The 14032-nt window shown below is 47.1% G+C and overlaps 1 protein-coding gene across 1 annotated transcript in view; it reads left to right on the top strand.

Annotated features, from left to right (window-relative positions):
- Nucleotides 1-13122, top strand: part of galk1 (galactokinase 1) — a 29847-nt gene extending 16725 nt beyond the window's left edge. The window contains exons 6-8 of the mRNA XM_052032867.1: nt 3988-4138; nt 5524-5686; nt 11207-13122. Of these exons, the coding sequence (XP_051888827.1) occupies nt 3988-4138; nt 5524-5686; nt 11207-11278 (386 nt within the window). The 3' untranslated portion in view covers nt 11279-13122. The remainder of the gene's footprint in view (nt 1-3987; nt 4139-5523; nt 5687-11206) is intronic.
- Nucleotides 13123-14032: the final 910 nt, after the last annotated feature.

Here is a 14032-nt window from a genome sequence, read left to right as displayed (position 1 = left end):
TTACCACATAGTTCCTGCTGTTTTGCCCAATCGCTAGTTTGGCCATAATCCCCTTGAAACCACTTGCACTCTCACTTCTCACATTCCGACTTAGTTTTGAATCATCAGCAAACTCTGACATATTACGTCAGCTTCCTCAGCCAGATTGCTGGCGATGGTAGTAGTTGGAGCCCAAGCACCGATCCCTGCAATGCCCCACCGCTCAGGCTGACAACCTGCTTCTTACTGCATCTGCAACCAGCTCAGCCCACACTAGAATACTACCCCTAATCTATATAAACCTTTTTCCCACTAACTTGTGTGGGCCCTCATCCAAAGCCTTCTGTAAATCTAAATACACCGCATCCACTGGTTCCTCCTTGTCTAGTTTATTCAATGAACTCCAGTCAAAAATAATTTTCTCTTCCTAAACAGTCAACTCCAATAATCCAGCAGCCTCGGAACTTGTGCTGCTGGAATAGCGGATTTTCTGGACTATTGAATGTCATTCCTGTGAATACCCAAACATGCTTCATAGAATCATAGAATCATAGAACAGTACAGCACAGTACAGGCCCTTCGGCCCACGATGTTGTGCTGACCTTTAAACCTCGCCTAAGACTATCTAACCCCTTCCTCCCCTGCTGGTATTTCACTTTTTTAGTATATGTTGCACATTGTGTAAAGTCGATTTTTATTGTCATCTGCACAAGTCCATGTGTGCACAGGTGCAATGAAAAACTTACTTGCAGCATCATCACAGGCACATGGCATCATATAAGTAGCATCCATGAGAAAAACATAAATTAAACAATTTTTACAAGAAAGAACACAATTAGAACAAAAAAACAAAGTCTATTTTAATGCAAAGTGGTCATAGTGTAGCTAAACCGTAGTGATTAGGGATGTGCCGGCTGGTTCAAGAACCGAATGGTTGAAGGGAAGTAGCTGTTCTTGAACCTGGTGGTGTGGGACTTCAGGCTTCTGTACCTCCTGCCTGATGGCGGCTGCGAGAAGATGGCACAGCCCGGATGGTGGGGATCTTTGATGATGGATGTTGCCTTCTTGAGGCAGCGCCTCCTGTAGATACTTTCACTGGTGGGAGAGATGTGCCCGTGATGTACTGGGCAGAGTCCACTACTCTCTGCAGCTTCTTACATTCCTGCACATTCGAATTGCTGTACCAGACCGTGATGTAACCAGTCAGGACACTTTCAACAGCACATCTGTAGAAGTTAGTGTTCAGTGACAAGCCAAACCTCCTTAATCTCCTAAGAAAGTAAAGAAGTAATAAGTTGTCCAGTGAACCCAGCGAATTTAAAGAGCCCAGCTCAGGCTGCAAATATTCCCACTTACCCAACCCCTGGTGTTCCGGATGCCAAGCCCAGCTCTGGCTTCACACCCCACTTACACTCTGACCCCCGGCTGACATTCAGGACTAATGAGTGAGTCAGATGCCAGACCATCAGCTTTTCCCAATGTGGGATGCTGCATTGCAGTTTGAGCCGATTCAACATAGATTTATTTTCCAAGTATCTTAATATCACATTCACTCCAGCATTTTCCCTGTTACTAACATCGGGCTAACAGGTCTGTAGTTTCCCAATTGATCTCTACCCCCTCTCTTACACTGGGTCCACATTAGCTTCCCTTGAATCTGCAGGAAGTTCCTGAGTCAAGAGGAATTTGAGGATTACCAGAGTGTTCACCTCTGGTGAACCTCTCAAAACCTCTCAAAACTCTGGGACGTAGATCATTGATCCCTGTGATTCAGTTTTCAGCCTCATTAACTTTTTCACTGGTATTCCTCATTTTAGTCAGCTCTGGGTCTCCCTGAAATACTGTCTGTAATTCAACTTTCAAGATCTGGGTGTCATGGGCGTGGCCTGGATTTATTATCCATCCTTAATGGTCCTCGAGGTGAAGATCGAGGGCCTCCTGGTGAAGATTGAGGTCCTTCTGGTGAAGGTGCTCCCACATTACTGTCGGGAGGGAGTGCCAGGATTTCAACCAGCAAAATATTTCCAAGTCAGGATGGTGTGCAGTTTGGAGGGGAACCTGCAGGTGGCGGTGTTCCTATACTCCTGCTGCTTCTCTGCTGGTTCGGGAGGTGCTGTTGAGTAGCCTTGGTAATTAACTGCAGTGTAATATGTAGATGATGCACTGCGGTCACTGTATGCCAGTGGTGGAGGGAATGAACATTTAGGGTCATTGATGGAGTGCCAGTCAAGCTGGTGCTTTGTGATGGTGCCAAGCTTTGAGTTGTTGAAGCTGCACTTGCCCTGTAAGATAGAATATTCACTCACTAGAGCCTTGGCAAAAAGGCGTTGTGGTGCCCCGAAGCGAGCCACTTCCTGCAGGATCCCCAGTCTCTGACCTACTCTTGTAGCCAGTATTTATGTGACTGGTCCAGGTGAGTTTCTGGTTAATGGCAACCCCCAGGATATTGATGGTGGGGGAAAACAAAATAGGAACGATAGTGGCTTTGATTGTCAAGGGTAGGTGGTTAGATTCTTGTTGGAGATGATCATTACCTGGCATTTGTGGTGTGTGCTACCTGCCACTCATCAGCCTATGCCTGAGTGTTGTCTAGGTCTCTCTGCAGGCAGGCATGGGCTGCTTCATTTACTAAGAAGTTGCGAATGGAATTGAACATTATGCAATCAGCGTTGGAGCTGGAACTGCCCTGAGGAACTCCTGCAGCCATCTTCCTTTGTGTGAGGTATGACTCCAACCAGAGGAGCGTGTTCCCTTTGACTTTAGGTTTTACCAAGGCAGCTTGATACTTCGTTTAGTGAAGTATTACCTTGATGCAAAGGCATTGTCCAGAATTCATGCATTCACGCTACTGACAACTGGCAAAAGGTATACCTCATAATTTAAAAAAAAATTAAATAAAGCTAAAATTAAGTACAAGCGCTCTATTTGCATGCTATACCTTGTTGCAGGCTGACTGCTTTGGTAATAGCTACTTGTGACAAAGATTTTCTTATTCCTGTGAACATTATTAAAGTATGTTTGGAAATAATAGCCTGGAAAATGCAGCAAAAGGGAAACGCTATTTGCCTTAAAATGGCAGATGCTGGAAATCTGAAATAAAAACCGACAGTGCTGGAAATAATCACAAGGTCTGTCTGCATCTGTGGAGAGAGAAACAGAGTTAACATTTCAACTTGATGATTCTGTTTTTGCTTCTTATGCTTAAGATGTCCTAAACTGCATCAGAGCCACTGAGTCACTTTGAACCTGCACATGGTTTTGTTTCCTGGACAAATGTGTCAACCAATAATAGCCCGCATTTATCAGAAAAAATAAATGACTAATTAATGTTTTGTGGTGGTTTTTGTAGTGACGATATTGGTGAAGATATTTTAAATAAATTATTCATTGTCAAAGCCATTAATGATTTTGAAATGTTAAGCTTTAATAACTCCTGGTCTCAAAAGAAAATGAACACAGTGAGGGTATCTTGTTGCTCCTTGTGGGAACTTGTATTGTAAATTGGATGTTCTGACATCACTTTTTATAGAGTTTGGAATGTTTTGAGTTCTTGGAAGATATTTTGGTTGTGAAACTCATTTAGAAATTAAGTGCTGTCATTTTAAACCATAAATATTCATGTGTATTGTCAATAATTCAGGAACAAAATCAGTAGAATTGTAGGTTGTTCTTTCTTTAATGATGCATCTCTCCATCTCTCTCCCTCTCATACTCTCTTGCCACCTCTCTTACCCCTTTTCCTTCTTTTCATCTCTCATCCCACTGTCTTATACTCACCGTCCTTGTCTCTCCCTACCTCCTCCCCTCCTCTCTCTGTCTCCCCCAATTTCTCAATGTTCTTCTCTCTGCACCCTCTCTCCACCCCTCCTTCTGCACCCCTTTCCTCTGCCTCCCTTCATTCATATGCTCCCTCCACCCCCACATTCTTCCTCTGCCCTCCCCTTTCTCTGCCTCTGCCTCTCCCTCTCCCCCAATGCCCGCCCCCTTGCCCTCTCTCTCTCCCATCAGCTGCAAAGGCTCGTCTGGATGCTGAGGTGTATTGCAGAGCCCATCACGTGATCAGTGAAATCAAACGGACAGCCGAGGGGGCCGAGGCCCTGAAAGCCAGGAATTACTGGGAGTTCGGGAAGCTGATGGTGCAGAGTCACAATTCACTGAGGTATCTCGGAGTTTGACAAAAGGTGGAAGGTTGTGGTTTGCAGTGAGGATGAGATTGTGGCTTGGTTCCTCCACAGTCAGAACTGATCACAACCTCAAGAATTGGCATTCGTTCTTGTTTGCAATCTCGTACAGTTGTTACGTAAGAGCTGTAATGTCAGTAGCATTATTTAGAATATCAGCATTAATAGGAAATGAAAAGCAGCCCAAGTACTTTGTGCTATGATGCACTATATGCACGGTTCTATGATGCACGGTAGTATAGTGGTTAGCATAACGCTTTACAGCACCAGCGATCCGGGTTCAATCCCGGCTGCTGTCTGTAAGGAGTTTGTACATTCTCCCCGTGTCTGCGTGGGTTTCCTCCGGGTGCTCCGGTTTCCTCCCACATTCCAAAGACGTACAGGTTAGGAAGTTGTGGGCATGCTATGTTGGTGCCGGAAGCGTGGCGACACTTGCGGGCTTCCCCCAGAACACTCTACGCAAAAGATGCATTTCACTGTGTGTTTCGATGTACATGTGACTAATGAAGATATCTTTCCACTTAATGCTGTTGGTTTATTTCTAAAGATAAAATAAAAACAGAAAAAACTGGAAACACTCAGCCGGTCAGACAGCATCAATGGATAGAGAAATGGAGTTAATGTTCCAGAGTTAACATTTCTAAACATACTCAACTGCTAAATCTAGTGACAGGGCAGTACCCCCCCCCAATCCTGTCCCCAACACCGTGGAGTGACAGATTTGTACCACGGTGTTAAAACAACTCGTCGTGCTCTCTCGAAACACTAAAAGTTGCTCAGGCGACCAGAATCCTTAATTGTAGAAATGCAGTATACTGTAGGAGGTGGAACTTGATGTGAAGAACAGAATGTGAAATAATGCAGTAGGTGAGGCTGCATCAACAGAGGGAGAAACAGGGTTAACTTTTCACCAGAACTGGGACCAGTTAAAGGCTGGTTTGACGATACAGAGAAGAGAGGGACGGAAGTGTAAGTGAAGAGAGGGTTTGAATGGCACGGTAGTGCAGCGGGCGGTGCTGCTACCTCACAGCTCCAATCCTGTCTCTGTGTGGAGTTTGCATGTTCTCCCTGTGACCGTGCAGATTTCCTCTGGGTGTTCAGGTTTTCTCCCACATCTCGAAGAAGTACTGGTTCATTAAGTGGCCAATGTAAATTGCCCCTAAATGTGGATTTACAGTAAAAGGAATCAAAGGGGAGTTGTTGGGGTTTTGTGAGATGGACATTAAAGAATAGGGCATTGGGGGGGATATCAGGACCTCGTGACCTTACCCTGGAGTTTGGTGCCCTTGGGGCAGGATGAAGTGGTGAGGGATGATCATTGGGATTAACCAGGATAACACCTCCTCTCTGTGGTCTTTCACAGGGATGATTATAATGTCAGTTGCCGGGAGCTGGATGAGCTGGTTGCTGTGGCAATGGATGGTGAAGGTGTATATGGCAGTCGGATGACCGGAGGAGGCTTCGGAGGTTGTACAGTCACCCTATTGGAAGCTGCAGCCGTAGAGAAAACAATCCAGCGAATTAAGGTAATGGGAGAAGAGGCAGTGTGTGGGGGCACCATGGCATTCATGCATACTTGGCTGTTGGGAGTCCATAGTTAGCTTTCCCTTCCTGCTGTTCATTGGTCTAACTGTGTGCACACAAGGGAATCTGCTAGGATGGTTGCAGAAAGTTATCTTAAAATGAGAACTCAGCAATGTAGCTATGAAATCAGAAGGTTTTCACATGTCTTGGTGGAATCTGGAATTCATTCCCTAAAGAGCTGTGAATACTGAGAGTAAATTGAAGTTCCCAAGATAGAGAGCGGTTGATAATTTCTGGATGAGGCTTGGTTGTCCTAGCACTCCAGTGAGTCTGCTCATAGTGCATTTGTTGTTACTAGAAATGGGAATGGGATTTATCAATCAGCTTAGTAGCGGTTAGTGTAATGCTGTTACAGCGCCAGCGACCCGGGTTCAATTCCAGCCGCTGTCTGTCAGGAGTTTGTACGTTCTCCCCGTGTCTGCATGGGTTTCCTCCGGGTGTTCTGGTTTCTTCCCGCATTCCAAAAGACGTACGGGTTAGGAAGTTGTGGGCATGTTATTGTTGGCACCGGAAGTGTGGCGACACTTGCGGGCTGTCCCCCAGCACATTCTACGCAAAAAGATGCATTTCACTGTGTGTTTCGATGTACATGTGACTAATAAAGAAATCTCATCTTATATGGGGCTCAATAGATGTCTGTTTCTGCCCTGCCTTGGAACCTCTGACTGGGCAGTTGCTGCGTAAATTATTGGAGACTCTTGGAGAAACCAGAACATCCAGGTGTGTTGCACCTGGTCTAGAGGTAACCCCGACAAGAGGCAAACATTAAAAGCTTCTACTTATTTTCAATCAGATGTGCTGGGTGCTGGCTGTTTCTATGACTCGCGTAGTGAAGGCTGGGATGTGGCTGGAAAGCAGGAGGCAGGCGCTGGTAGAGGATCATTGTTTTGCAGATGTTTAGTGAATTCTGTCATGCGCTTCAGTGAACTAGTAGGCAATGCTTCACTTCCAAATGTGTGCGTGTGCAAGTGTCTTCCACATGCTGTATCTCAGTGACAGATTTCCGAGTGACCTTTGTGCTAGAACAGAGCCGACAGAGGCTGAACAATTTCAGATCTGTCCTGTGGATGACCTCCATTCCAGCGGGAAGCTTGTGGAAGGTGAGCGGCAGTATTGCAGCCAGTAAGACTGAGCAAAATGCAGGGGTGATGACACAGCCTTGTTTGGCAGTGGGATTGGGTCAGTTGTACACTCGTTGGTTAGGATCAGGGATTGTTTGCCATCGTGTAGCAGATGTGATACGGAGATGAATTCCTGAGGGCAGCCAGACGTGGGAAGAACACGTCACAGTTCTGCTCAATTGACAAAGCCAAAGGCTTTTGCGAGGCTCAGTGAGTCGTGTTGCTCCCTGCACTACTCTCTGAGAGGTCACACAGTGAAGATCATGTCCCCTCTGCATCTACATGGGACGGCATCCACACTACGATTCAGGGAGCAGTTCTGGACCCTGGGAGGAGGTGGTTGAGGAGGAGTTTGGAGGAGCTTGACTTTCTCTGAGGCAGGTGTAGGAGTTGTGGAGTGAAACGGCAGTGATACATGGGGAGAGCTAGGGTGATGTGCTGCCCTAGTCATGAGGTGATTTTTTAAAAATTTCAGAAATAAACTTTATTCATAAAAAATATACATGACAAATACAAAACACATTGCATGGCTTTCTTTACATTCAGAGTGTTGTCTATTCTATACATCAGTGTTACCAGGTCAAAACATTTGTAGTGTTAGGGCATCCCATGTACAAGGCACAATGGCTGCCCATGTGGCCTCTTTGGACAATACACACTTTGAGTGTTTGAGAGGCTTTTCCGCAGGACCCAGCCCCAGCGTCCAGTAGCGGCAGGACCTTGGACTGCATTCCTTCCCCACAGAGCCTTTGTACTGCCTCAAGCTTCAGTGCATCCCTCAGCACACACTCCTGCAGCCTGGAATGCGCCAGCCGATAGCATTTCCTTACAGATATCTCGTTTAACTGGAAGGCCAGCAAGGTTTGGGTAGACCAAAGTGTGTCTTTCATTGAGTTGATCTTCCAGCAGCACTTGATGTTTGTCTGGGAACAGCCTGCAGATCAGAGTCCTCTGTTATGCAGCTTCTCGGGATGAACCTCGACAAGGACCACCTTCACAATTGCACAGTCCACAAAGAGGCGGGCGATCGTGTCATCCTCGTTGCAGCCGTCCCGAGGGCAGCGAGCGTTGGGAGTGAGACTCCGACTGTGCAGGAAGGATCTGACGGGGAGTGTCCCGCTCACTGCCAGCCAAGTGATGTCTTGGTGTTTGTTGGCGAGTCCTGGCCATGAGGCTATCTGGTTTTGATAGTTTGCTCAGGGAACCAGCTCACAGGATCCACCGTGTCCTTCTCCCACAAGGCCTGCAGGACGTTCTGTGCTGCCTGATGGAATTGTGGTTAAGCAGGTTTTCCTGAGAGAACTTCTCCACGAAGGGCAGGTAGTGCGGCAATGGAACATTATGCAGCAGCGAGGCCAGGCTTGTCCTTTGCTGTATTGGGGGCAGGGAGAGCCTCAACAATGCAGTGACACTGGGTGCCTGTGTACCTCAGTTCTACACACAGCCTGATGCAGCTAGAAACAAAGGTGGCCATCAGGATGAGGGTGATGTGGGGTTTGCTTTTCCCCCATTCTGTGGGGACTTGTGCATCGTGACCCGTCAGACACGCTCCATCTTGGATCTCCAGCTGAGACAGAAGGTGGCTGTGGGTGAGAGGCACAGCAGAGGAGCAGGGAGTGGGCCAGCTCTATGTCACGTACGGCTACGCCGAGCGGACCTCGCACCAGGTGACCAGGTTCATGCCAGTCATTGAGAGCGAGCACCACTCCCACGCTCCAAGTTTTCCTTCAACCTTGCCTGTCAGTTCCAGCCAAGTCTTGTCACACACCTTGACCTCTCCGAACCAGAATCCCAGCACCTTCGGGTGGTCAGACCCGGTGGTGAAGGGCACAGTGGATTGGTCGGGCCAGTCGCCAAAGAACGCAGTCTCGCTCTTCCTGCGGTTGACTCCGGCCACCGAGGCCAGATCAGAGTGGTCGCTGACGCTGATCGATCTGCGGACCAGCCGTGTCCGAGCAGAAGATGGCGACGTGGTCCATGTACAGGGAGGCTTTGGTCTGTGTGCCCCCACTGCCTGGCATTGTTCTCCCTCTGTGCTCACATCCTTCCTGACGGATTCAGCAGAAGGTTCTACGCCACACACAAACAAGACGGGATAGTGTGCAACCCTGCCTTACTCTGGACATGATGGGGAGGTTGTCTGTTTCCCACCCATTGATATGGACTGCACTCTACTGATGTCTGTGTGGAGCAGTTGGATCCAATTCCTGATTCCCTCCTGGAAGCCCATTTTGGTGAGCAGGTCCATCATTTACGTGTGTGACGTCCTGTCAGAAGCCTTTTCCTGGTCCAAACTGATCAGGCAAATGTCCACTCCCTTGTCCCCCAGGTGGGTGATGGTACTCCTAAGCAGTGCAAAGCTGCCAGAGGTTTTCCTGCCAGGTGCAGCACAGGTGTGGGGGGATCACCTGTCCCGGAATAGACGATCCCATTGGTGATGACCTTGGACAGGATTTTGTAATCCACATTCAGGAGTAATAGGGGCTCTCCAATTCCTCCTTCCCCTCTCCTCCCCCCATGGATTCTGATGTGCTGTCAGCTTGAGGCAGTAGCACTCTATACTTCCAGCAGGCAGGTCTGGGCCCATCACGGCTGGTAAGTTGCCGCTTCTGGGTGTTTTATGCCTCAAGGGCACCAGTGGAGCCTGTCAGCTCCTCCAGGGTCAGTGGCTGGACCAGACTTTCCCGCTTGCTGTGGTCTAACAGCTCAGTGATAGAAGACAGGAAGTTTCAGGAGGCTGTGCTGTCTGAGGCCTTTCTGTTCTACCGACCAGCTTAGAAGGATCTGCAGATTGTTCGGCTCTGAGGATGTAACTCAGTCTGTGACCGTGGATCACAGAGCTCCCCCTGTTTTTGTTTGCCTTTAACAAAATGGTTTATTTTGTAAAGAATTCTTCGGTTCCATGAATAAATATCGTTTACAGTCATTGAGCTATAGGAAGATTAAAGTCTTTGCAACTGGGTTCTATGCAGTTCAATGCAGGAAGAGCAAGACTTGCTTGGTCCAAAGCCTGAGGTCTTCCCTCAGCTGCAATAAGACCTGGTAAATTTGAATCCACGCAGTTTAACCAAAAGTTTGCACAACTTGCATGATGGTGACGACTGTTATAAAGCACTGAATTTACCTTGCCATTAAGCTCTTTCACTGTTCTGAGCAGGCATACTCCATAGGTTTCATTCACACCGTTTGCTGAATTGGTTACAGCTGAACAGTCAGGGGTCAGTTCTGAAGACAACGTTTGTTAGACAGAAGGGCTAAGTGAGAGGAAAGCTTGTAAATTGTTCCAGATTAGTTCAATGTCCCTCAAATTGTCAATACTCAGGTCCTTCATCCCTCCTCCCACTCTCTTTGCCACTTTATGTACCTCATTGACACCTGAGATGTAAGCAACTCCCTTTGGAGACTGAAGCACCTCACGGCACACAGATGGCTGGCTCATTCCACACAAAATATCATTCGCACTTCTAGTGACCTTATAAATAGCATCAAGGCATCTTTGTAAATGGTTGACTTTGGCTTCCATAGTGCACAGAATGTGAACACATACTTGTAAAGTGGAGACTTGTCTGTCTTTCGTCAGTCAGCACCTTGGAGTACATTTAAGATAAGATAAGATATCTTTATTAGTCACACATACATCGAAACACACAGTGAAATGCATCTTTTGTGTAGAGTGTTCTGGGGGCAGCCCGCAAGCGTTACCACGCTTCCAGCACCAACATAGCATGCCCACAACTTCCTAACCCGTACGTCTTTGGAATGTGGAAGGAAACCCACGCAGACACGGGGAGAACGTACAAACTGCTTACACACAGCAGCCGGAATTGAACCCGTGTCGCTGACGCTGTAAAGCGTTACGCTAACCGCTTTAGTAATGCATTTTGTACTTGACAAGCCAACAGCAAAGTGGAGGTTAATTAAAACAAGTTACAGCCAGCATTTTCAGAGAACATAAGCAATTTAGGATCCTCCAGAGATGAATCTCAAAGCGAAATGGACCTAAATCATATAGCACTCAGACATCTAAAGCATTTTTTTCCAACAGCTGAATTAAGACTCCCCCTGAGAACCTTTCAGAAGAAGTTCTAGCCCAAAGGAGGCAGTGGTCAGACAAGAACACCTGGAGATGAAATGGGACGGTTGCCCATTTACACAGGGTGACGGGGGTGGGTGGTATCCCAGTTACATGAGCTGGGCGGGTTGGTGTGTGAGGATGGATGCAGTGCAGTGGTGCCTCCGTCACTTCATACCTTCCGTCGTATTGGCCTGTAACTTGACAATTTGAATGCATCTGACCAATGAATCCTTTGCAGGTTATAACCTCCCGCCTCTCCTTAACAGGACAACTACAGTGGAACGCCAACATTTCACATCACTAGACCTTCCAGAGGTGCTCACGTACTTCAGCTCTGAGGACTTGCCAGCCATCGATCATCCCAGTCCAGACATCCGCTTACTAATCCGCAAGCCAGCCTCATCTGATCACATATCCTGAAATATAAACACGCAGCAGCAAGAGAGAGATGGGCAGTGTTCAGCATTCCCCAGTGGACAACCCCTCAACAGCCGATTGATGATGGGTGACCAACCCCCAGTCCGGTCACAGTCCCAAGCCACGAAGGCTGCCTCAGGGTGGAGTGCTCTACCTTAGCTCTTGGTTATGTGGTGGAGTTGTGGGAGGGCTGCCACCCTCTGCAGTATTGAAACTAGTCCCCGTGGAGTCTCTAGGTTGTCACCCAAGCCCTCAGTTTATAGGCGTACTGGAGCTACCAGACACACACCATTCTCAAGGGTTACAGAACCAAGGCAAGTAAATAAGGTACAAGGCAGGCCTGATCTAATTGAATGGTAAAGGTTCAGGGGACCGAGTGATTCTCTTCCCTTCCAGTGAATGTCTGCTGAGTCCTTCGTTTATCATTGGGCAAGGCTTCACTCACTGCTGGCGTCACACTCCTTGCTGTGAGTTTCAGTAGCCTTTTGTTGGAGGAATTGATGCTCACAGGGATAACACCAGATGCCCTTCCTTCTAATATCTGAACCATGCAGGCATTATTTTCCAGTGAGCCTGAACATTGAGCGTTAGCAAGATGTTAGTGCTGTTGAACAGGGCATTGCTGCATGGTCTTCCACAGCTCACTGCATTTTGATTGGAAGTGCTAGGAGCTGGCTTTCGGTGTGGCTCAGTCCACACTGGGTTGTGCTGTTTCCCACTGAACCAGTGAAGGAAGATTTGAAACCACAGTTAATTGTGCGTGAAGCATAGTCAGTGATGTGCACTTTAGGATGAGGAGAGACCATTACTAATTGGTATAATTTGCCTTATGTTTTGTTTCTTGGAGAAGCTTAGGGAATGTTTCACAGTGCAGAACAGTGCAGGAGCAGGCCCTTCAACCCACTATGTCTGTGCCCAGCATGATGCCAAATCAAATTAATCCCTTCAGCCTGCACATGATCCATATCCGTCCATTCCGTACATACTCATGCCTACCTAAAAGCCTCTTGAATGCCTCTGTTGTACTTGCTTCCATACCACCCCTGGCAGCACATTCCAGGCACTACCACCTTTTTTAAAAAAAAGCTTGCCCCACACATCCCCTTTAATCTTGCATCGCCCAGTCAGAGTGTCACCCCAACCCTCCGTCTTCTATGGGCAAGCCAATTTTGAATCCAATCTACCAAATCATCATAGGTCCCACACATCTTAATCTTCTGGATCAGAATGATCTGTAGCCTTTTCCATAGCTTTTATAAACCATGTTTTGTAGATGTTCCCCCACTGATATTTGCTGCACTTGGACTAATGGAAAGAGGTACTTTTTTTATATGCCAGTATAACGTAGTTAACTATGCTCAATTCAAGTATGATTTTGGGTGCCTTGAGGGATTTACTCACTATAGCCAGGATTGATTGTAATGCATAGATCCCAGCCACACATGACCCAAATTCCTCCCTGGATACAGGAAGCGGGAAAACATGATCTCTGCAGCAAGGCTGGGTGCAGTCACCACAGCACCCACTGACCACAGTGGGTGGGCTTCTGCCCTACAATGTGCATCCCGTGGATGGGTTGGGACAAGGGCATGTCGTGTGTGGGATTGCAAAATCTAACTTCTAACTTCTATTCAAAGCAACTAAAGCATTATTTTTTGCAGTTTTTAAAATTTATTTTATAAATCAAAATTTGCAATATGCATTGAAGCAGCTAATATCAATGAGAAATGAACAACTCTCAATAAATGGTCTATTTTAAACAACATTCTTTTCTCTTGTTATAATCTCTAAGGATGAACACCAGCACTTCTGCTAACGATGCAGAAAAAAGTCCTGATACTCGTGTTGAATACATGTGTGTTAGTACAATACAGTGTAATGCCTTTACCTTAGCGTGAACCTTCTCTAAGCCAGGCTGCATTGACCACTCCACATGGGATGGGAGTGAACTCTCTGGGCTGTGTGGTAATGCCATGTTATTTCAGTTTTACTGCTTAGGGGCAGCCAAAGTGGGTGTTAACACAAACGGGTCACACAGTGGCAGGGTAGTATAGATTCCTCACGCTTGTCTTGGTCTGGAGGCTCAATGTGTGGTGGTGCTTGTCTGTGTCATCTCACAAGCCTCTTATCAGCTCATTCAACCACTGGAGCTCCCTGCAGGTAGCTCTGGTGTACTTACCATTCGGCAGTGAGAGGAAACAGTCTCCCATTGTGTCTGGCCTGCAGCACAGTGGTTGGACGATGGCAATGAGCACTCCTGTGCCCACTGTGTCAGGGCTCAACAAGATGGTCATGAGTGCTGATGAATGGAAGACCTGGCACATCAAGTCATTGAACTGCTGTCGGAGTGGGGTACAACAGCTGCACAGCAAACTCCTCCTGCCTGGCCAGCAGGATGTGACATTGATCGTTTGAAAACTGATGTGGAACTCGGGCATGGTGTGGGGCACGTTTCTGTTTGTTACTGAGGAGTTTGTCAATTGATTAGCACAAAGTTGAATTCACCCAGTTAACGTCAACCTTAGAAATAATTAACTTAGATTTAAAGTCACACCTCTCATAATTTCAGGATGGCCCGCAGTGCTCATAAACCTTGTTGTTACAGGAAATGCGACAGCCAATTGACAAAAGCATTGTGTTTCTGATGTCTGTTAAAAGATCTTGGTTAATACTGT

This window comes from Pristis pectinata, chromosome 18, assembly GCF_009764475.1.
Source record: "Pristis pectinata isolate sPriPec2 chromosome 18, sPriPec2.1.pri, whole genome shotgun sequence".
NCBI lineage: Eukaryota > Metazoa > Chordata > Chondrichthyes > Rhinopristiformes > Pristidae > Pristis > Pristis pectinata.
The sequence above is the reverse complement of the archived record's forward strand: the minus strand, read 5'-3'. Positions and strand labels throughout refer to the sequence as shown.